Source organism: Macaca thibetana, chromosome 13, assembly GCF_024542745.1.
Source record: "Macaca thibetana thibetana isolate TM-01 chromosome 13, ASM2454274v1, whole genome shotgun sequence".
Lineage (NCBI taxonomy): Eukaryota > Metazoa > Chordata > Mammalia > Primates > Cercopithecidae > Macaca > Macaca thibetana.
In genome coordinates, this window is record NC_065590.1 from 14,643,226 (window position 1) to 14,665,815 (window position 22,590).

Below are 22,590 nucleotides of genomic sequence, written 5' to 3' on the forward strand. Positions count from 1 at the left end.
GTACAATTATTAAATACATTACTGTATCTAGTCCTTAAATTTTGACAATTGTCCCCCAAATCTCTTTTGCAACAATAGGGTCTCTAGAGAGAAATACATTTCCTCCACACAAATCTGTCCTGCCCTGGTCTGACCTAGGACCCTGGGGACACTGCCCCTGTGCTGAGTTACTGAGATGAGCCAGCCCTGCAGCTGTGCCCAGTCTACCCCACACCCTGCCGATTTATACGTACCCAGAACATAGCCCCCTGCCCTGAAGACTTTTTTATAGGCTGGTCACACCCTGTGCAGGCATCAGTCCCAGCAAGGACACAGCATGGACATGAGGGTCCCTGCTCAGCTCCTGGGGCTCCTGCTGCTCTGGCTCCCAGGTAAGAAAGGAGAACATTAGGAATTTACTCAGCTAGTGGGCTCAATACTGCCTGGACACTCAGGGAAATATTCTTATAATGTGATTAATAGTTTGAATATTTGTTTTTATGTTTCTAATTTCAGGTGCCAGACGTGCCATCCAGATGACCCAGTCTCCATCCTCCCTGTCTGCATCTGTAGGAGACACAGTCACCATCACTTGCCAGGCAAGTCAGGGCATTAGCAATGAGTTAGCCTGGTATCAGCAGAAACCAGGGAATTCTCCTAAGCTCCTTATATATAAAGCATCCAATTTGCAGACAGGGTTAGCATCTCAGTTCATTGGTGGTGGATCTGGAATAGATTTCACTCTCACCATAAACAACATTCAGCCTGACGAGGTTGCAACTTATTACTGCCAACAGGAGAATAGTTCCCCTTGCCCAGTGTTACAAGTCATAAACTAAACCTCCCAGGGAAGCAGATGTGTGAGGCTGGGCTGCCCCAGATGCTCCTCCTGGTGCCTCCATCTGTGGAGAGCATTTCTCAGACTGAAGCCATACTTGGAAGGTCACTGGAAAGTTTTGGTAGAAGGGCCATAAAGCCTCTTGTATACCTTAACTGTCTTTCCTTCTTCTCAGCCCTAGCAGCACAGACATGGCAACGCCTCTCCTGATTTTGTTAAGAACAGATATTATTACATCTGAGTCTGAGTTATGGTGTGAGTTGGAATTAATAGCACAAAGGAGAAGCCACTCTTGGAATTCCAAGTAGAATTTTTTTCAAAATACAGGGAATGAGAGTCTAAACTACAGCTTTTCAAGGCTTGGGATCATGGTAGTTAAATGTGCAAATACTGGAACGGAGGGATTCTTTGGAATTCCCCAAGAATCCAGAGTTTATCCACCACAGAAGGATTAATCGCCAATCATGTGGTCCTCAGACCTGCCTGGGAAGCTCAGGATTGGGGATGCTGATGCTCCCAGCTGCCTAGAGGACTTCATTAGGTGATTCTCCAATCCTCACCTCTGTCCATGTATCTTGCTGAGGTGCTGATAGATAGTATTGAATCCTCCTTTTCTGACTTCCAAATCTCAGCAAGGGCTTTTCACTGGTCAACTCTACTGAAAACGAAAGAGGTAGAAGGGGTTCTGGAAGATGTACTTCTAGGATGGTAGTAATGATGGGGAAGTAACAGCTGACATTTCAGTGCAGTCTTTACATTACAGCTCTCAGGGGTTTGTCAGGTGATGGCCCCAGAATACATTGGGATGTGCTTCCAAATACTATCAACAAATTTGAGATAATAGCAAGGACATTTTATTAAGTCATATATTAAATAAAAAATTAGAAAAATAGGAATTGCATTAAATGTATATAGCAATCATTTCAAATAAACTTTGTGGACTACATATATGTGTGTGTCATACACACATATGTCATACACATATATGCTTGTGTGTCATACACACAGAAGTGTAACATTCTTTGTCCTTAATATAAAAACCTTGCTACTCAAAATTTTTCCAGAAACCAGCAGCATCACTAAGACCATGTCATAAATGCAAAATAGCAGACCCACCTTTCATTAACTCAGTGGGAATCTGCATTTTAACAAGATAACAGATCTATAGAGGTTTAAGAAGCTATGTTTTAGGGAATGTTTACTTCAGCTAAGGAGTATTTGTTTTTATTCAATGTGGCAATTTAAGAAAATTAGTTTAAAGTTACATGTTATTAATAAAAACACATCCAATTTTATTTTTAACACCATTTGATTTGATTTAATTTTATTTAAATTAACTTCAGTTTGCTTTTTTAATGCTGAAGGTTGAAAAACAATCTCATTAATTATTTGTCGATGACATGATCAAATACCTTGAAAATTAAATGGAGAAAAGGTCTTAGAAACTTGAAGAATTACTAAGGTTAAAGAATAAATGCACGTTTTGGGTATTTGTGTTGGAGCTGTTGGGACTTAAATTTGCTTCTGTAGCTTGACCTCAGGATGTTGGTCATTGTCCAGGATAATCACTGCTCCTTCAGTCTTAACCCCAGAACAAAGAAAATCCATACATTAGCGATAAACTCAGTGACCTACAGCAGAACCACCCAGCTGAGCCCTGCCTAGATCAGCTGAATTATTGTTATTATGAACATCTGTAAACATGAAAATAAATACAAGTATTGTAAGCCACCACATTTTGAGTGATTTTTTGCAAACCATTACTGTTAAAAACATAATTACATTATTGAATATCCACACATATAGATATATAAATTTTGTGAAAATTGACTTGATAAATTAGAAAACCTAAAAGAAATAATATATATATATATATATATATATATTTTTTTTTTTTTTTTTTTTTTTTTTTTTTTTTGAGATGGAGTCTCACTCTGTCACCCAGGCTGGAGTGCAGTGGCTGGATCTCAGCTCACTGCAAGCTCTGCCTCCCGGGTTTACGCCATTCTCTTGGCTCAGCCTCCTGAGTAGCTGGGACTACAGGCGCCCGCCACCTCGCCCAGCTAGCTTTTTGTAGTTTTTAGTAGAGATGGGGTTTCACTGTGTTAGCCAGGATGGTCTCGATCTCCTGACCTTGTGATCCGCCCGTCTCAGCCTCCCAAAGTGCTGGGATTACAGGCTTGAGCCACCACACCCAGCAAGAAATCATAGTTGAATAAATAGAATACAACTTAGCTCATTTATGGAAACATCTAACAGTAATGGTTAGTAGAGTTTACCCATATGATATGATTTGGCTCTGTGTCCCCACCCAAATCTCATCTCAAATTGCAATTCCCACATGTTGAGAAAGGGACCTGGTGGGAGGTGGTTGGATCATGGAGTGGTTTCCCCCAGGTTGTTCTCATGATAGTGAGGGAGTTCTCACAAGATCTGGTTGTTTGATAAGTATCTGGAATTTCCCCTGTGCACTCTTTCTCTCCTGCTACCATGTAAGACGTGTCTTGCTTCTCCTTCACCTTCAGCCACAATTTTAGGTTTCTTGAGGCCTCTCCAGCTATTCAGAACTGTGAGTCAATTAAATGTCTTTTGTGTATGAATTACCTAGTCTCAAGTAGTATCTTTATAGCAGTGTGAAAACAGACTAATATATCATATGTAGCAATACTCAACAGAGGAATCAGAATGAGACTTTATATATATGATACACACTTATTGAAAAATAATTAAGTTCACATTTTATAAATAATACATGTTTATACATATATGTGTTTATATGTGATCTATATGCATACATATTTAGATATATTGCTTGCATAAACTTATCCATACAAATAGTCATGTTTTAACAAAGTTATATGACCATATTTATGTGTATATACACACATACACATACAACACATACACATGTACAAAATTATCAGGGTGCCAAGGAAATGTAGTTTAGCCTTTCCAGGCCCTACCTTACAGAAAGAACCCAGAAGATTAGAGAATATAAATGAAACAAATTCTAAAACATCAAGACTCATGTGTACATTTTGTTAAATAATTTTGTTTTTACGTTCGTCATTTTCTTTAAAGTTTTATAAGGTGCTCTTTTTTGGTCACCTTTGTAATTTAGATTTTAGGTTAAATTTGTGACCCATGAGGGATGGTGGCTGCTGGACTGAAGGTATTTGGATTTCACCATTGTTTAGGTAGAGGTGATTGCACTGTTATTTGTAAAGGAAATGTTTGCAATATGTTAGGTGGTAACACATTGCTCTCGATGTGTTGAAAAAGGAGTTCAAATGTGGGAAAGTGAGCACTGTTGATGGAAAGTCACAAAGGCAGATTGGGATAGAACAAGCCCTGTTACCCATGAGAAGAGATGAATCTGAAAGAGACTAAAATAAGGGATGAGCCGCAGGACAAGGATTCAGATTTCTGGTAGCTGCTGGCAGGGCTGTTGTCCTTCTAGAGGCAGCAGTGAGGGGAGCAGCTCTTTTCTCCCCAGGAGGCAGCCTGAATATGGAGCCACAGGCAGCATGGACCTCCACAGCCTACATCAGCAGTGCCATTCTTGGAATTTTTCTACAGGCTTTGCCTGGAGTTATGGCTTCCCAACAATTTGTGAGCAATTTAATATGCTATAGTAAACCCCTTTTTGTTTAGGGACTTGACATTTGTAACCAACAACAATGAGCAGTTCACACTAAGTGCAAGATCACAGCCTCCTCTTTTCTTGCTAAGTATAATGCTTTCCAGGCGGGCCTGCCAGAGGAGGCCAAAAGAAACAATCTCTGTATCATCAAGAGTACAGGACCAATAAGCTCAGGGGAGCCACCAAGTTCTCATCCAGTTGCACCATCTCATGGCACAAAAAGAGAGGACTGAGGAATCTTTCTGTAATCCTTCAGCTGTTCTTTCTGCAGCCTTGGGTAGGTTCTCCACGTGCATGCACTCATCAGTGCTCTGGAATACCGAGGGAGGGCTTCTGGGGATAGCCTGGGCTCTGTCTGTGGAGCTCCCTTCTCTATTTCTCTGTCTCCACCTTTCTGGACCACCAGCTCTTCTTCCTCTATTCAGGGATACTCCTAGGGTTCTGCTAGGGATTATTCCTGAACAATTTTCTGGAAACTTCCTCAGGGTGTAAGATGGATCAATTTAAATCGCACCTCCTCTGCTTTCCAATTCGCTGGGACAATTATCTTTGATTTCTAATGTCCAATGACTTGAAAAAAACTGCTTCATGTAGTTTGTGCTGTGTTTTAGTTAATCCAGAGAGGAGTGTCAATCTGGTCTATGCTAATCTGTTTTGGATCCAAACTGAATTTCTGGAAGTGACGTGTGGATTTAGAATTTTGCACTCCTTGGGGTTCTGTATCAGAATCTCGCAGTGCAGGAATAGCAGGTCCTAATCTGGGGTCGCAATTGGGCCCTCACTGCCATTTCCTCATCTCCTGCCCTGTCTCACACCACACCCAGCCTTCTGCACACAAATACAGAAACTTCACCATCTTCACACCATCCTCATATCACCCTATAAGCAGCAACCCCTTGGCCTCACATTGCACCCGGGGAGTGAACACCTTTTGTGTAGCCACTCCCAAGAGAATGAGCCCATGGAGGAGGACAGTGTAGTCTCTGGGAATTAGGCTTGGAGTATTAAATTTGAAAGGTCAAGGTCCCAGGAACCTAGAGAGTCATGTTGCGGAAGAAAATTGACTCTAAATTAGCACAGTTTCTCTGTGGGAAAGACTGGAGGAAATCCAGGTGCGGGGCTTTCACTTCTGGGGCCCAGAGCAAGAGGCCCCTCTTGTTGGGTGTGACTGTGGCTCTGGTTGATGCATTATTGCTGTGACACTTTGATACTCCCATTAAAATACAAGATTGGAGGCCTCCAACCATGATGCTGTCAGTGTCCACAGGGCTCCTTTATGATTCAGTAGGTTGTTGAGGACTCCCTGGCCTTGATGTTCTCGCAGCAGGGCTGGTTTTGTCTCCACCCTCATCCTTCCTTCCTTCATGTCTTCCCTGAAACTCAGAGCAATTCCCCAGGTGATGTGATCTTGTCTTCATCCTACTTTAGAGAAAATTGATCCCCAGGAATTCTGGGCTGTTTCAGCAATCTAGATTTATTCAAACTTAGGTTCCAGTTCATGGGCCATCTTGTTTTGTTAAAGAAAGAAAAGTATTTTTTTTTCTTGGAATCAGTTTTGACATCCCTATTCAGAACTTTCATGCTGATGTGCTGACAGAAATAAGGCCACATGTCTCAAGTAGGTAGATTATGGAGTCCTCCAAACCAAGAATAAAATGCCCATTTAGTTGATGAATACTAAAGAGGCTGTTGGCTTCATATAATGATTTGCCTGTGAGCTACACACCTTTGAGAATGCACAGTGGTATGCATTAACAGTGGATTCCTTGGTCTTAAAATGATAAGAAGGATAGCTCAATGCCGTTATAAAACGCTTTATAATTCCTCGGGCATTCTCTTAGGAACTGCCATTGCTATTTTCTTTTTAAAAAATTGTAAAAATTTCACCCTTACAGAAAAGTTTTAAGTGTAGTGCAATGTACCACTTTTTTTCCACTGGACCGTTTGAGATTGACTTGATGACCTCATAGTCCCAACCTCTAAGACATTCTCTATATAACCTAATACAAGTGTGGATTCTGGGAATCAGCATTAATACATCACTCCATCTAGCCCTCAGGTACATTTCGAGTTTTGTCAATTGTCCCAGTAATGTCTTTTGTGACAAAATAATCCAGTCTAGATTCACGTGTTGCCTTAACTGGCCCACGCCTCTTTAGTGTCCTTCAGTCTGGAACAGGTGCTCAGTTTTTACTTGGACCTTATGACTTTATTACTTTTGAAGATTAAACACCAATTACTGTGTAAACTGGTTCTCAACTTGCATGTGATTGAGTTTCTGGGGGATTAACTCTGCTAGTGTTCCTGTGACAGGAATACCCAGAAGTGATGTTGTGCTCTCACTGCAACCTAACCGGGGGGTGCGTGATTTCCATCTGCCTGCCCCATGACTGAGGAGGTTCAGTTTGACTCCTGTTGAAAGGGGTGTCTGCCAGGCTTCTCCCCTGGACCTTCGATCTTTTTCACTTTGAAAGTAAAAAGAATTTGTGGAGAAGTTCTTTGATACTTCATACTTCATGAATATCCTCATCCTAATCAAAATTTGGACTCATGGATTCAGTTTCTTCAATGGGTTAGACTGAGCTACCTTCATTATTTTCTTGGTCAACACTCCCTGAATTTGTCAGTGGGAGCCCCATTCACTCTTACGCCTACTACCGATGGGTGGCTAAGCCATGGTGGTGTGACTTATGCACAAAACTCCTGCTGACTGTCTTGGGGTCTGATGCTCTAGGGCATCTGCTTGCAACCAGCCAGCCAGGATCCTATTCCAGAGAGATGCAACAAACGTGGGTGATCTAGATTTAAAATGCACATATTTTCTGAGTAGATGTGATGGTCATTGGCTTTCCCTTCACTGTACTTCTACTGACTGCCCATGGCCATATCTGCCCCTGCTGCTCTCGCTGAAGCTGGAGAAGACAGCTCTACCTGCACACATGACAGGCCTCAGGGCCCAGAATGAGCATCCCCTGGGATGCTCTCAATCAGTGAAAAGAGGGGAGGTGTATACATACCCCATCTCCCTCACCTCTCAAGTGAAATAACCCAGAGGCATTTTCCCCATGTTTCCATATGGGTTGAGTTCTAGTTGTGCTCAGCAGTAGCTGCTTGCTGATGTATGTCTCACCATCCATCTTCTCTTCCCTCCCTCCTTTCCCCCTTCCTTTCCTGGATTTCCTGCAGCTTGTAAACATGTTGTCAGCACGGAAATCCTTATTGCTAGAAATCCAATCTAAGTCTATAGACAAATCCTCATTTGTAGCAGTATCTCTCATCTAAATTCTTGCCACTTCTCCTTTTTTGATGGGTAGAAAAATTCAGAAAATTCAGGAAACAGTTAATTTTTCTTTACCTGTCTGTCTTAGATTGGACTCAGGCAGCAAGTTATTTCTTCTGGGTCAAAATATTAGGGGCGCCTCTAACAAATAGGTCCACACTATGAGGTCCACATTAAAGTGGCAGCAGCAGAAGAATCCTCCAGCCCAGGAACCCCCAGACCAGAGCGCCCTGACTCAGATCCCTCCAGCTCTCTCAGTTTATAAAGCTGCTGGCTGCTCCTTCTTCTCCTCTTCTCCCAGCCATTTGACTTTGGATTCTTCTTTAGGGGAGGACAGGTGGAGGATGATATGGTTTAACTATGTGTCCCCACCCAAATCTCATCTTGAATTGTACTCCCATAATTCCCATGTGTTGTGGGAGCGATAATTTGAATCATGGGGGCAGCTTCCCCCACACTGTTCTGGTGGCAGTGAGTAAGTCTCACGAGATCTGATGGTTTTGTCAGGGGTTTCTGCTTTTGCATCTTCCTCATTCTCTCTTGCCTCCACCATGTAAGAAGTGCCTTTCACCTCCTGCCATGATTCTGAGGTCTCCCCACCCATGTGGAACTATAAGTCCAATTAAATCTCTTTTTCTTCCCAGTCTCAGGTATGTCTTTATCAGCAGCTTGAAAATAAACTAATACAGGAGATGATAAGGGGGGTTGGTAGCCTGAATAATCCTGCTCTCTCCACTTAAAAGAGGTCCGTGTCGTAATTTCTGGAACCCATGAATCTGCCTTATATGGCAAAAGGAACTAGGCAGATGTGATTATGGATCTTTCTATGGGAAAATCATCTTGGTTTATCTTGTGGGTCCCAGATAATCACAGGTGTCCTTATAAGAGAAAGGCAGGAGGATCAGATTTGGGGAGATGTGACTGTGGAAGGAGAGGCTGAGTGATATGAGGAAAAGGCCATGGCCAAGGAGAGATAGCAGTGTCTGAAAGCTGGAGAAGGCACAAAAACAAGTTATTCAAGGGAAGGTTGACTTTAGCCCAGTGAGACCTGTGTGAGATTTCTCCCTTCCAGAATTGTAAGAGAGGAAACAAATGCTGTTTGAAACCAGCAAGGACATGGAGATTTGTTACAGCAGCTACAGGAAACACATACACAGGGAGAGAATGGGATTTGCCTCTCTAAGGGGATGTTTTTCTCTGATCTCCCAACCCTTTCCAACTTGTCAGCCTTTGGTGTCAATTTTGACAAAAGATGGAGCACAGTTTACTATGAGGAGAGCTAGCACAGAATTCCTCTTAGGGAGAAAATCTCCTGGGTAAACCCCTTGATTAACTTTTGTACATTCTGAGTATCTGAGACACTAGGGGTCAAATCCCACTGTGCCTGAGAGAAGGGTGGGTTTGCCTAACAGGAGAATAAATTAGATTTGCAGGACACAATCTGAGATTGAAGGACAAAGTCAGAGATGGAAACAAATAGAAGAAAGGAGGAAGGGCTCAGGGCAAGGCAAGATGTACTCCTGCCCTCAAGTCTGAAATAAAGCCATTTAGAGTTTGTAAAGGCTTGGAGAAAGTTGCATTTTGTAGAAGAAACTGCAGAAGGTGCTTAGTTTAATGTTAGGATTGCATAATATGAGACAGATGCAACACGGAACTGTGAATTTCATAGCATCTTGGATTTGTCTCTTCTACCATTTTATAGGTTATGGGATCATCTGTGGCTGGACATATCCGTGTGGAAGGAACCGACTTAATGTCAGACACACATGGATTCAAATCCCAGTCCCAGCACTCACTGACCATGTGACTTTGTGCAAATCACCCATGCCCTCGAATGAACGATCTTCTCATCTCTGAAATGGAGCCCTGTAGATATCAAGGGCTGTCCTGAGGGTTTAACCAGATGATGTGCCATGAAATTTATCTTTATTTTTTTAGAGAAGAGTACTCAGTTCTAGGTTCTGTGCACCTCTGAATCTACTAGAATGAAGAGGTTTTAAAAGATATGACTAGTCAGATGTCATTTTCAACACAAAGGCATCATTATTAATTCTACAATAGGTGCCCCACTGTGGGCTATGGGTTTCATGTGCATTTATTTCCACCATAAAGTCTTTTACCTATCTATTTATGTGTAGCACTAGAAAGTTGAACAAGAAGATTGCAAATGACTATTGGACATTTAGTCTAGATTTTCCCTGAGCACTTTTTGTGCTATTTTTCAGGGGCTGCTATAATAAATTGCCAAAATTTGGTGTCTTAAAACAACAGATATGCATTCTCTTATAGTTCTGAAGGCAGAAGCCTAGAATCAATCTCACAAGGCCAAGATCATGGTGTTGGCAGCCAGGCTCCTCCAGGGGCTCCAGGGGAGAGTCTGCTCTTGCTCTTCCAGCTTCTGGTGGCTGCAGCTTTCCTTGCCTGTGGCCACGTTACTCCAGTCTCTGCCCCTGTGGTCACTTTGCCTTCTCTTCTCTCTGTGTTAAATCTCTCTCTGCCTCTCTTATAAGGATAGACACTTGTGATTGCATTTAGGGCCAACCTGGTTAATCGCTCCATCTCAATATGCTTAATTTACACCTGCAAAGGCCCTTTTTCCAAATAAGAAAGACATTCACAATTTCCAAGCAAGAGGACCTGGCATTTTGGGAACCATACTCAGTGTATTAAACTATTAAAGTGTCCACTCTTTGCACACACCATACTGCCTCTCTCACCTCACCCCACTTCTTTTCCTTTTTCTCATGATCGCAAATCATGAATTCACTTCCATAAGTGCATCCAATGCCACCTATGTCCAGGTTCAGAGTTCGGAGAGGCACCCACAGGAGGGCCTTGCTCAGAGTTGGCATGGAGACCCGCTTTGTTCCCCAGCATCATGCCCAAGGAAGGACAGAGCCAAAGGCAGCCCTCAGCCATCTGGAGAAGCTGCCTCTATAGACAACAATCAATCGTAGGCTGTGACTCAGGAACTCTGATGATCTTCAAAAGCCTGCGTCCTTGGCCCTTATGGAAGGTTTGGGTGTCTACTGACTCAGATAGGATCCACCTTTGCTTCCCACTTGCCCCTTTCCATGCCCTAGGGAAATATATTTGGTGTAGACTGAGTGAGGTGACAAAATTGTCCAAAGTATAGAAATGACTATCATTTTGTTTGTATTTTTCTGAGCTAAGTTTATGAGGTATTTTGAGATGTCTGCAAAGTGTATGAGAATCAGATCTTGACCCAGTAGTTGGAAGAAATTCCTAGTTTAGGAGTAAAATGTTTTATCCTCCTAGTTTAGGAGTATAATTTTTTCTACAATTTGGGACACAAAAATCAAATGTTGGCCCACCTTCCCCTGCCCTGGCCTCAGCTACTGCTGACAACTGTTAGGAAGGTCCACTTTCCACCCACTTCTTTCATCTGTCTCCTAACCGATTCCTGTGATGGAGAAGGCCAGAGGGTCCCAGAGGCTCCTTATGAACACAGGAGAGCTGGGGGGCTCCTGGGATCTCCGACTACCTGGTCTGAGCTCAGAACAGCTGTTTCCTTGGCAACCACTTAGAGCTTAAAGCAGAACAAGCCCATCTCCAAAGGAACAGAATGTCCAGTGACCTCTCTACAGACATCTGGTTGGCTCTGGGGTGACCTCTGCTCCAGCCTCTAGAGAGGAGCCCTGTGAATGGGGCAGCATCACTGGCCCTGCTCAGTCCAGCCTCAGCCTCTGTGGGACCTGAGGCATCCCCACCACCTCCACCACCCCTTAGCAGCCACAGGTGGAGTGAGCCTGACTGCCCTGCGAGGCTCTTGGAGAGGGGCACTGGTTCAGGTCATCAGGCAGGCAAATTGGCTCAAAGGAAACCTGTGTCTATTTAACCCTGGGGGCATGGGCTCTGCTTCTAGAGCAGCTCTGACAGGAACTATCTGCTCAACCGCACTTCCCTTGCTCTTAGGTCCAGAAGCAGCAGGTCCTCTGGACACTCCAAGATGTGCTTCCTGGCCCTGCTCCTCTGCCTCCCGGTGACGTGCTTTCAGGATGAGTGCATTTCCCCCTGCAGACCATGAGCAGGGACTTTAGCCTTGCACCCAGCAATGATGGGCTAAAACATGCTTTGGAAATTACAGTGTGACATAAGGAGGTGATTTGCCTTTACTCTCTATTAGGAAAATGAGGCGTAGAGTCCAGGGCTTACCACGAGGCAAAGGGTCCCACAGCCCTAAATTTCTCCTGTCTTCCTTAGGACCACAGAGACTCTGTCCCTCCTCCCACCCCATGTCTGCCTCTCTTGAGAGGCTCACTGAGGTCCTGGTCAGGTTGTGAAGAATGAACCTGCCCATTGGTCCCTCAGGGTGGGGTTGCACCATGCTGTATGACCTTTCATAGTTACCCTGGTCCTGAGGACACCTCTGCAGCCATTTCTATCTGGACTCTTGTGCACAGGAAAGGTGGGAAGGTCTGGGGTGCTAATATCTGTCATGCTTAAGCATGGCATGGGCCTTTTAAGAAAAAGGGCAAGTTTCTTCCAATGCTTTGGGAGTAGCAATGCATTACACTGCCTGAACAGGTTGTCCTTGCGGGATGGAGGGGGTAGATCATCCTGACTCAGTCTCCAGAGACCCTGACAGTATCTGGAGGTGAGTTTGTCGGCAGCATATGGAATTGACTTTTCCTCCATCACTTGTAGAAGCAGCACAGATATAGGCAGCTCCATGGTCTGGTACCAACAGAGACTCTAGGAGGCTCCCAAGCTGCCCAGCTTTGGGGACTCTCCCTGGGCTGCTAGAATCCCTCCCAGATTCCATAGAAGTGGCTCCGGCTTTTACTTCTCCCTTGCCATCCAGATTGAAGGCTGAAGATGTCGGGATGTTTTACTGCCAGCAGCACTTCAGTCAGCCTCTCACCCTTTCTGGATGGAAGACTCTGCCCTGCTGCAAAGACACCTGCTTCATGAAGGAGCCATAACCTGAGAGTGTAAAGGGTCCACATTGTACACGTCCATGTTCTCAGAGTCTGTGCTTTCTGACCTGTTGATGCAGGGGCAAATTGAAGAGTTATTTCCTCACATTATACCAGATCTACAGAGGAGAAGAGGCAAAGGGGGAGTGACGCCAAATTATTTTTCTAGACAGGTGTTTCACCTGGCTTAATTTATTATTTTCTCCATTTTCTTGCAGTGTATCAGAGTACCACAAAACTTGAAAGAGTGAAACAACAATTTACTATTTGTTATGACCTGCCGCCTGTCCTGGACTCTCTCATGCAGCTGCAGTCAGCTGGGTCAGTGGGGTGGGCAGTTCCTGTTGGCCTCACCCACCTGCCTGTCAGTCAGTGCTGGCTGTGGCTCCTCTTCGTGACATGAGAGGCCACTGGGAGCACGCCAGCTCAGCTTCAGGCCTTTAAATATGAAGTGTCTGCAGAAATTTTTGTGTTAATAATAAAAGTGCTTCTTGTTAGAAACATGCACTGGCAATTCTGAACAATATCAGACAAATATCAGATAAAATATTTCTTCCTACTGACCATTTCCACTGCTCATCATCCCCCAATGCCTCTTTATGTCACTAACCACTTTACCCACTTTCAGCAGTTGGTGCTGGTGGTTACCCGGCACCTGGGTCTCTACTCCGTGACCTCTCCTAATAGGTTAGATGAGTTTACACTCCAAGAAGGAGGTGAAAGCTGCAAGGCCTGGGCTCTCGGGCACAGACTTCTTTTTACCACATTCTACTGGCCAAAGCAAGGCCAGAGCCCAGCCTAGATCCAAAACATGGGGAAATAGGTCCTCCATGGGAGAACCATGTGGCCAAGTTTTTCTAATCTCCTATAAATGTCTTGAATTATCAATTTCACATCAACAAAGGTAAGTATGGGTGCAATATAAACGAATGGTTTTTGTGTGTCATTAATTGAGCTAAGTCTTTATATGAGAAGTGTGTTTTATTCTCATCCTCCAGCTGAAGATACTGATGTAACAAGAGGTCATAAAATGTGTCCAAGGTCATCAGATTGTAAGCCAGGATTCTAATCAGAAAATCTGATTCACAGATGTCAGTGAGGTGCGTGACAAGCTAGGGATTCTGCAGGGCTAGCTGGATGGGACACTCTGTGAGAGGCCCCAGGACTGCTGCTAGAGAGTGGAGTAGTCCCCATGCAATTCTCTGCGCACATGATTTCATCTCTTAACACCATTTAATAAGTTCATTGATTGATATGAAGATAAGGAGTGTGATAAAGATGTCATTTTTCATAGCTAAGAATCACAAGAAAAAGTGTTATTTTATGTTACTGCTAAGATAGTGACAAAGAAACAAGAGAATAACATGAAGACAAAAGAGAAAAAAATAGATTGAGGCCTTTGGATAGCAGGTTGAGACTCCTAGAAGAGGAACACATGGGGCATCTCCTTTCAGAAGATGCCAACAAGCAGGAAAAGGAAATGCGAACTAGAGCAAAATCTTGGTTACTCACAAGGAGCCTAAGAGGAAATGAGAACCTCTTCTTCCTGAGCGCCAGAAGGTGGAGAAAAAAAATCTCAATGAAAACAAACAAACAAAAAACACAAGAGAACTTAGAGGTATTTCATGCTCAACACATTCCACAGAACACCTTGTAACTAACACAGGTGGAGTTGATAATCTTAGACTTGATATATATCCCTAATCTCACCCACTTGCAGTCTACTCTCAATTCAGTAGCTACAGTGGTCTTTTAAATAGACGAATCACGCTTCTCCTAGGTCAAAATCTTGCACAAGTTTTCACATCACACAGAGTAACAGCCCAAGTCCTTCTGATGCCTACCAGGCCCCATCTGCCCTGAATCATCCCTGTTACTTCTCCAACACCTTTTATGGCTCTGCCCTCTGACTCACTGGGATTCTGCTTCCCTGGTCTCCCGGTTCTGCCCCAAACAAGCCTCATACAGTCCCATCCTTGAAGCTTTAGTCTCACTGGTCCCTCAGCAGTGATGCTTTTTCTCCAGATCCCTATTGGGCTCACTCACTCACAAAGTCGGCCTAAAGGTTCCCTTCTTAATGATCCTCCTAAATGTTTTAATAGGACACCCTACTCCGTGCTTTCATTGGAAACACTTTTCACATTCTGACTTATGATCTATTTTACTTCTTTATGATTTTACACTTGATAGGTTGACTCTCTCTAGTAGAACTTAAGCTTTATAGGGTCAGGGGCCATTGTTTATTATTTGTATTGCTGTATCCCAGTGTAATGGGAGTGCCTGGTAAACAGTAGGTGCTTAGTCGAGGGCCACTCTTCCCAGGAGTCTGCATGTCTAGAAGTCTGGGAGGACTGTAAAGAGTGGATTAAACTGCTTGTGATATGGACAATGTTCCCTCTTCCTTCTTTTATTCATTTTTCGTATTCATTCTTCAGGAAATAAGGCAAATCACAATTCTCAGAGTTTAACGCATGGACTTTGTCTCAAGTGATATTTTAGGTGGCATTTTCCAAAAGCATATAATTATAATATAGTATTATTGTATGCAATTGATCACATTCTCTCTCTACATATAACATGATATATAATAATATATACTACACTAGGTATAACTATACTAAATTTATTGACTCTCTATTTAAAAGATAAAACTTATCAGATTATTTTAGGAGTCAGATAATTAATATTTCAGTTTTTTTTAGCCCAGAAGTAAAACTGAATACACTATCTAGGTATTAGATAAGAGAGAAAACAAATTTCTGCAATTTTTATTAATGATTTCAAATAGAATGCAACCCAAAGAGCTTCTCAACCTGTTCAGGGGAACATCCCTCACTACCACATGTTCACAATTCTGAGGAACACAGGAAACCCCAGATTAGATTCTTGTGTAGATGAGTAGTGTAAACAGAGATTTCCAAACTTTTAAAGAGAAAAGAGCCTGAGTCTGGGTGAGCGGATACATTATGCAGCATGGTGTGGCACAGAGAATGGAAGATGCCCCAAGGAATTCTTCCTGGCCTGCTGCACAGCGCCATCTACTGTCTGCAGGGAGTGGAATCACACACTGAAGAGTGAGCCTGGAGTCTGCTTCTCTGTGCAGCTCTGGTCATCCTTGTACCCACAGTGCTGGGCCTAATTGAGTGTTGTCCTTTACTAGATCTTCCAAAGAGTGGTGCAGCTGAGTGAAGCTAAGATGTTTCATAGGAAAGATAACCAAGCTGAAAAGGAAAAGTGTCTTTGGACAATGAATTTCTGATTAACGACTTTTCAGCCAGGTACAATCATGCACCAAGGGAGATGACTGGGGATACTGGGAGAAGAAAGAGAAAAGAAACCACAGGCTTCTATTATTTTTTTCCAACAGGTTTGTAATACACACCATCTGTCTGACTCTGGGTGATTGATGAGGCAAGAGGGCAGGGATTAAATTCCATGTCCTGGCTGGGCATGGTGGCTCATGCCTATAATCCCAGCACTTTGGGAGGCAGACGCAGGTGGATCACCTGAGGTCAGGAGTTCAAGAGCAGCCTGGAACAACACGGTGAAGCCCCGTCTCTACTAAAAATACAAAAATTAGCAGAGCGTGGTGGCACGTGCTTGTAATCCCAGCTACCTGGGATTCTGAGAAAGGAGAATCGCTGGAACGCGTGAGATGGAAGCTGCAGTGAGCTGAGATCCTGCCACTGTACTTCTGCCTGGGCAACAGAGCTAAACTTGGTAAAAAAAAAAAAAAACCTGTGTCCACAGGGGAGAAGTTTTGCCCTCATGCTGAGCCAACAGCCTTTTCTGACCTGACCTCCTGGGCACGGGCTGCTCAGTGCAGAGAAGAGGAGGCAGGTGGAAGCCTAGCCCCTGCCCCAGCCTCTTTGCACATTCCTCCCAGCTGTCCTGCTGTCCAGAGCCCGTGTCAATGCCTGGGTCAGACCTCAAGTGAGGAATTGCTCAGTTCAGACACAGAGGGAACCATGGAAGCCCCAACTCAGCTCTGCCTCCTATGACTCTGGCTCTCAGGTGAGGGGAAGAGGAAATGGCTCTGCACTGAAACTCGATCGACCTTGTTGGTTCCTCTGATCTGGCACCTCTTGCTGAGCAAGAATAATAATTATCATTCAATGTAGATCAGTGATTCTGGTTGTACCAGAAAGAGAGTGACTTGATGTAGTTTATATGGGTGACTTTCATGTTGTATTCCAATCTCAGGTACTTCCAGAGAGGTTATGTTGATGCAGTCTCCCGCCTCCATGTCTTTGTCTTCAGGAAAAAGAGCCTGAGTCATCTATGGGTCTAGTCAGAGCACTGGCAATTCCTTAGCCTGATGTCAGCAGAAGTCTGGTCAGGCTCCCGTGTTCCTCATCTGTGGTGCATCCACCAGGGTCACTAGCATCCAGTGTGGTTTAGTGACTGTGTGCCTGGGATGGACTTTACTCTCACCATCAGCAGCCTGGAGCCTGAAGACTTGACACTTTATCACTTTATCAGTATAGTGGTGTGTGTCCAACAGTGTTCATTAGCATGAAACAAAACCTTTCAAAACACAATAGGTATTTTCTTTTTCTTTTGATCATGCCAGCTGCTTCTTTTATGGACAGCTGCTTTGGTGACCCCTGGATTTTTAACATGATTACCTCTATTTGAAAATTTGGAAGTTGCAAGGAGTAAATTGCCACAAACATTTTATTGTGATTCTTGACTTTTTCCTCAGACTTAGTTGTACAGCCAGGTTTTAGAACAATTTCATTGCCAACAACATTTGATCAGACTCATAGGTGTGGATGCTTAAAAATAGATTTCTCATGCCTCATGCAACAAGGAAACATCTCATTCTCCCCTTATAAATAAGATGCGCACCCTTATCAAAGTGCACAAGAAAGTCTGGTAGATTTTTTTTTACATTTCTTCCATGTGAGGATGCAGAGAAGGGAGAATCTACAAGGAATAGGCCCTCACCAGACACCAAATATTCCAGTGCCTTGATCTTGAACTTCCATCTCCAGAACTATGAGAAATAAAATTCTACTGTTTTTAAATTACCCAGTCTGAGTATTTTGTTATAGCAGCAAGAATGCACTAAGACAGGAAGACAGAAATTGCTACTGCGAAGTGGGGTGCTGCGGTCACAACTCCTAAACTCCTAAAATGTGGAAGTGGCTATGGGTAGAGGCTGGAAGAATTTAGAGGTGTGTACTGGCAAAGCCTGTATTGCCACCAACAGACCACAAAGGGTGACTCTGGTGAGGGCTTAGAGGAAGAGCAGAGCTGTAGAGAAAGCCTCAGTCTCCTTAGAGACTGTCTAATTGTTGCGAAGACAATGTTGGCAGAAATATGGACAATAAAGGGCATTATTTTGGGGAATAGAGGTGAATAAGTAACATGCTATTGGAAACTAGGGGAAAGACACTTCTTATCATAAAGTGGTAAAGAACTTGGCAGAATTGTGTTTGTGTCCCAGTGTTTTGTAGAAGGCAGAACCTAAGAGTGATGAAGTGGGATGTTTGGCAGAAGAAATCTCTAAGCAAAGGGTTGAGGGTGCAGCATGGCTTCTCTTGACTGCTTACCATAAAAGGTGACAAGAGAGATATGAATTAAAGAAAATCAAAAGGAAACCAGAACCTAAAGACTGGAAAATTTCTCAGTCTGGCCAGATCATGAAGAATGAAAAAGCTTTTTTGAGGGAGTACACCAAGGATGTGGTCAAGTGAACATTCGATACAGAGAATAGTAGACTTATAAGGATGGCAGATGCTATTCATCAAGACAATGAAGTATGTCCCTGAAGGCATTTAGGAGATTTACCAGGCTGCCACTCCCATCACAGGCCTAGCATGCCAGGGTCTTGAGAGTGGAATGGAAAGGAGGGCACAGGGCACCAGTGTGAATTTAGGGCTCTGTGGCCAGGACTATAAGAAGGGAGATGGGTAACTGTGGCCAACCAATGTTTTGTTTCATGGTATGGTTGGTGGTCACCCATGTGTGTTCTCTCTGAAAATTCATTAAGTTGGGCACTTATGACTTGTAAATATACATACTGTGAATATGTTATGTTTTTTATATGTGGGGTTTACCCTACAAAAAATATTAAATCAATTAGTCTATAAAGCATAATGTCATTTCAACTAATCAACTTCAAATGAATTTTTCAAAGAATCTCATCAAATTATATTTCATAATATCATAGATTCATTTTCACATGTCATGTATAAGTCCATCTCAACAAACATAAGAGGTTCTACAATTTACAAGTTTCACAAAGTCTTAATGATCTCAGGGACACATGAATCACCACCCTGTCTTTTTGGTCCTGCAAAAAAATTGAAATTCCAATCTACTGAAAATGAATTGTACTTAACAGTGATTCTTAGTGCCTCTAAATTTATGAAACAAATTAGGTAATATTCACAGAACAAGAACAATTTGCTTCAAAGTATTTTCTACCCCCGAGACTGCACTGAAGCCTCTGCCAACTTTACTCATTGAAAGGTGAAACTAAAACCTAGTCTTTTTCCTACTTGGTATATCATTCATAGAAATGAGATGAGTAAAATTCAAGTAGATAGGTGATGAGAGTTGTTCATCGTCATTCATTTTGAAGAAGAGCATCACAGAGAATTCTGGCGACCCCATTTAAGAACAAACCTGTCAGTCACTAGTTCTAAAGTTAGATCATATCAATATTTGCAAACCTTATCTCAGAACAATGGGTCCCATGCACATCCAATAAATAGATCTTTTGCGTACAGTCTTCATGTTTCTTGCCCAACTTCTGTTTGCTCTTAGAATCTTGTAGTTAAAATGACCATCTTTATGGTGATATAATTGATACACCATGTATTTCTTCAATTTAAATTGAACAATTTAATTATTTTAATATATTCACAGAGTTATGCAATAATCACATTGTGAAAGGAAAATAAACCACGGGGCCCCAAAATCATTAAACTAAAGGGAAAAGTCAAGCTGGGAAATTCTTAGGGTCAACCTGCCTCCCATTCTATTCAAATCATCCCTCTGCTCACTGAGATTAATTCATACCTTATTGCCTCTTTGGAAAGGCTAATCAGAAATTCAAAAGAATGCAACTGTTTGCCTTACCTACGTGTGACCCAGAAGGCTCTTCCCTGCTTGAGTTGTCTCACCTTTCTGGACATAACCAATACACATCTTACATATATTGATTGATGTCTCATGTCTCCCTATAATGTATAAAATCAAGCTGTGCCCCCACTACCTTGGGCACCTGTCATTAGTACCAGAGGTTGTGCCACAGGCTCATGTCCTTAACCTTGGAAAAAAAACTTTCTAAATTAACTGAGACTTGTCTCAGATATTCAGGGTTTATAAAATGAATCACTTATAGAGCATTTCCATCAGTCTTAAGAAACCCTGTGCCTATGAGCAGTCACTTGGATTTTGCCCATCTCCTCAGGCAAACAAGAGTCTACTTTCTATGTTTTTTAGATTTGCCTATTGTGGACATTTCACATAAATACATTCACATATAGGCAGTCTTTTGTGACTGGTTTAGTTCACTTACCAAAATGTATGCCGAGTATTGCTATGTTATAATGTCTGTGGGTACTTAACTTCTTTTCATGACCTAATAATATTCTATTGCATATAATACTATATTTTGTTTTTCCATGTATCAGTTAATGGGTATTTGTTTTTTCTAGTTTTTATCTCTTTGAATATTGCTGCTACGGGCATTCATACACTTTTTTGTGTAGATATATGTTTTCATTTGGGAGTGTATAATCCTATAAGTGGAATGGCTGGATTATATGGCAATTGCATGTTTTACCATTTGAGAAACTGCCAGACTGTTTCCCAAAGTGGCTGTAACATTAGGCTGTGTAGTAAGAAGAAGGAATCTCTTAGTGAATGAGTATTGAGAACAGCTGAAATATTTGAGGATGTAAAAAATAAATCTGAGGTAGCTCAGGGATATTCATTACTCTTTCAATTTTTCCCACTCTTCATACATGAGGGTCTCCAGTTTCTGCCTTGTGGATGCCGACTCACTCCCAAAGTTATTGAGAGGAAGGTACAGGCTGAGAACCACACTGGGAAGTTGGGTTACAGAAGGAGGGATTGGCTCAAGACTCAAGCTAGGAAAAACAAATCAAAATTAAAATGGGGAGCTATATAAGGAAAAATAAGAACTTCCTGTGGGAGGAACAAGAAATTGAGAAGGAATGCCTTGTCTTTATGCTGTGTGCCTATCTTTAGCTTTCTGGGCTCTTAAACTTCTGTCAACAACCCCTAATTGGAAGTGACTGGGACACTAATGTCTACTCCTTTTACTAGTTAACTGTTTTATTGGTTGTCGAAACTCCTCACATAAAGTAGAAGAACCTCAAGGAGGCAGATTTTTTTAATGCCTAGTTGAATCAATCCCATGAATCTCATACAATAGGACAAAGTATATTTTATTAATAAATGACCACTGTGAGTGAGTTCTAACCAAAACGGAGGGAAAATATAGGAAGGATCAAAATGCAAAGAAAATACATTTTGCATACGCATCTACAGTCTTAAAGAAAACACAGGAAGTTGTTTTCAGGTCTGTGTCTCTGTTTCAGGAAACTCATCCTCCTGCTGAGAGGAGCACGTTGCAGTCTCCTCAGCCTCCATGGTGTTGATGGTGATAGTGAAATCAGTTCCAGATCCAGGGAGATGGAACCAGGCTGGGACCCCACGACCACGGTGGAAGCCCTTAACATCCTTACCGTGTCTTGTGAGATATTTATTTATTGCCCTTCACAAATTGAGTTTAAAATATTTGCATTTTATTTTCTATCTACTGTTCTGCTGTCAGGCAGTATTTTTTAAGATGGTGGGATAGGGAGCAATTAGTCCCTTCTGAACATCTGGTCAGTGGTTAGTCTGATGAGAGGAGATTTTGTTAAGGGAACATTAGTGCTTCAGTTGTCCTGATTTAACATGGATTCCCTTCCCTTGGGGAGTGAATACACGTTTTACTCTGGCCTTCACAACAGTGTAGAATCCAGAAGTGTTGGTATTAATGCCACTGTGTTGCTTTTTATGATTTTGTTTTTACACTTTGTTTTTTTGTTTTACTCATATTTTTAATATAGTTTATTTTATTTGTCTTAAATTTTCCTTTAAGGATAAACATGAGGAAAATTATATACGCATACTTTAATTTTATGAAGCCTACATGAATCTACAATTTTGTACTTCTAAAGTCAAGAAAAAATTGATCATTAATTTTCAACATATACTTAATTAGCATAACAGCAAAACTGCTCCTTTTATTGCCTTCACCCTGACTCTGCTTTATGTTTTTGCATAAGGAATATTATCATTTTTATTTAGATTTTTTAGATTATAATTACATGGTATCATATTACATACCTTATATTTCAAGAATTATTCCTATACAGTGACCTGCATTTATAAGTGAATTTTCAACTGATTTAGATTCTTGGTTTAATCATTTCTACCAATCAAGCAAGATTCCTTCCAGCAAGATTGTTTTGTTTTGTTTTGTTTTGTTTCTTACATTTCCTGGTTTGTTTTAAAGCATAAAACTCAGGAAGTGCCTGACTAAAGAGATGCATATGGCAAGATGAGGGGGTAGGTTGAGACAGGATGAGATGGTGCAAAGCTTCCATGTCCACTCCAGACAACCACCTGCCAGCACTTCAATGTGTTTACCAAACCCAGAAGTTTTACTAACAGATTTTTATTTTTATTTTTTTATTTATTATTTTTATTTTTTATTTTTGAGATTGAGTCTCACTCTGTTGCCCAGGCTGGAGCATAGTGGCACCATCTCGGCTCACTGCAACCTTGACCTCCTGGGTTCAACGATTCCCCTGCCTCAGCCTCCTAAGCAGCTGGGACTACAGGCACCCACCATCAAGCCTGGCTAATTTTTGTTTTT

The 22,590-nt window shown here is 42.2% G+C and overlaps 1 gene segment (V, D, J or C); it reads left to right on the top strand.

The window, feature by feature from the left end:
* The first annotated feature begins 312 nt into the window (after window positions 1-312).
* LOC126934377 (immunoglobulin kappa variable 1D-13-like) lies at window positions 313-2,482 on the top strand. The segment is given in 3 exon segments: window positions 313-371; window positions 496-786; window positions 2,439-2,482. Coding segments are annotated over 3 exon segments (390 nt in total).
* The last annotated feature ends 20,108 nt before the right edge of the window (window positions 2,483-22,590 follow it).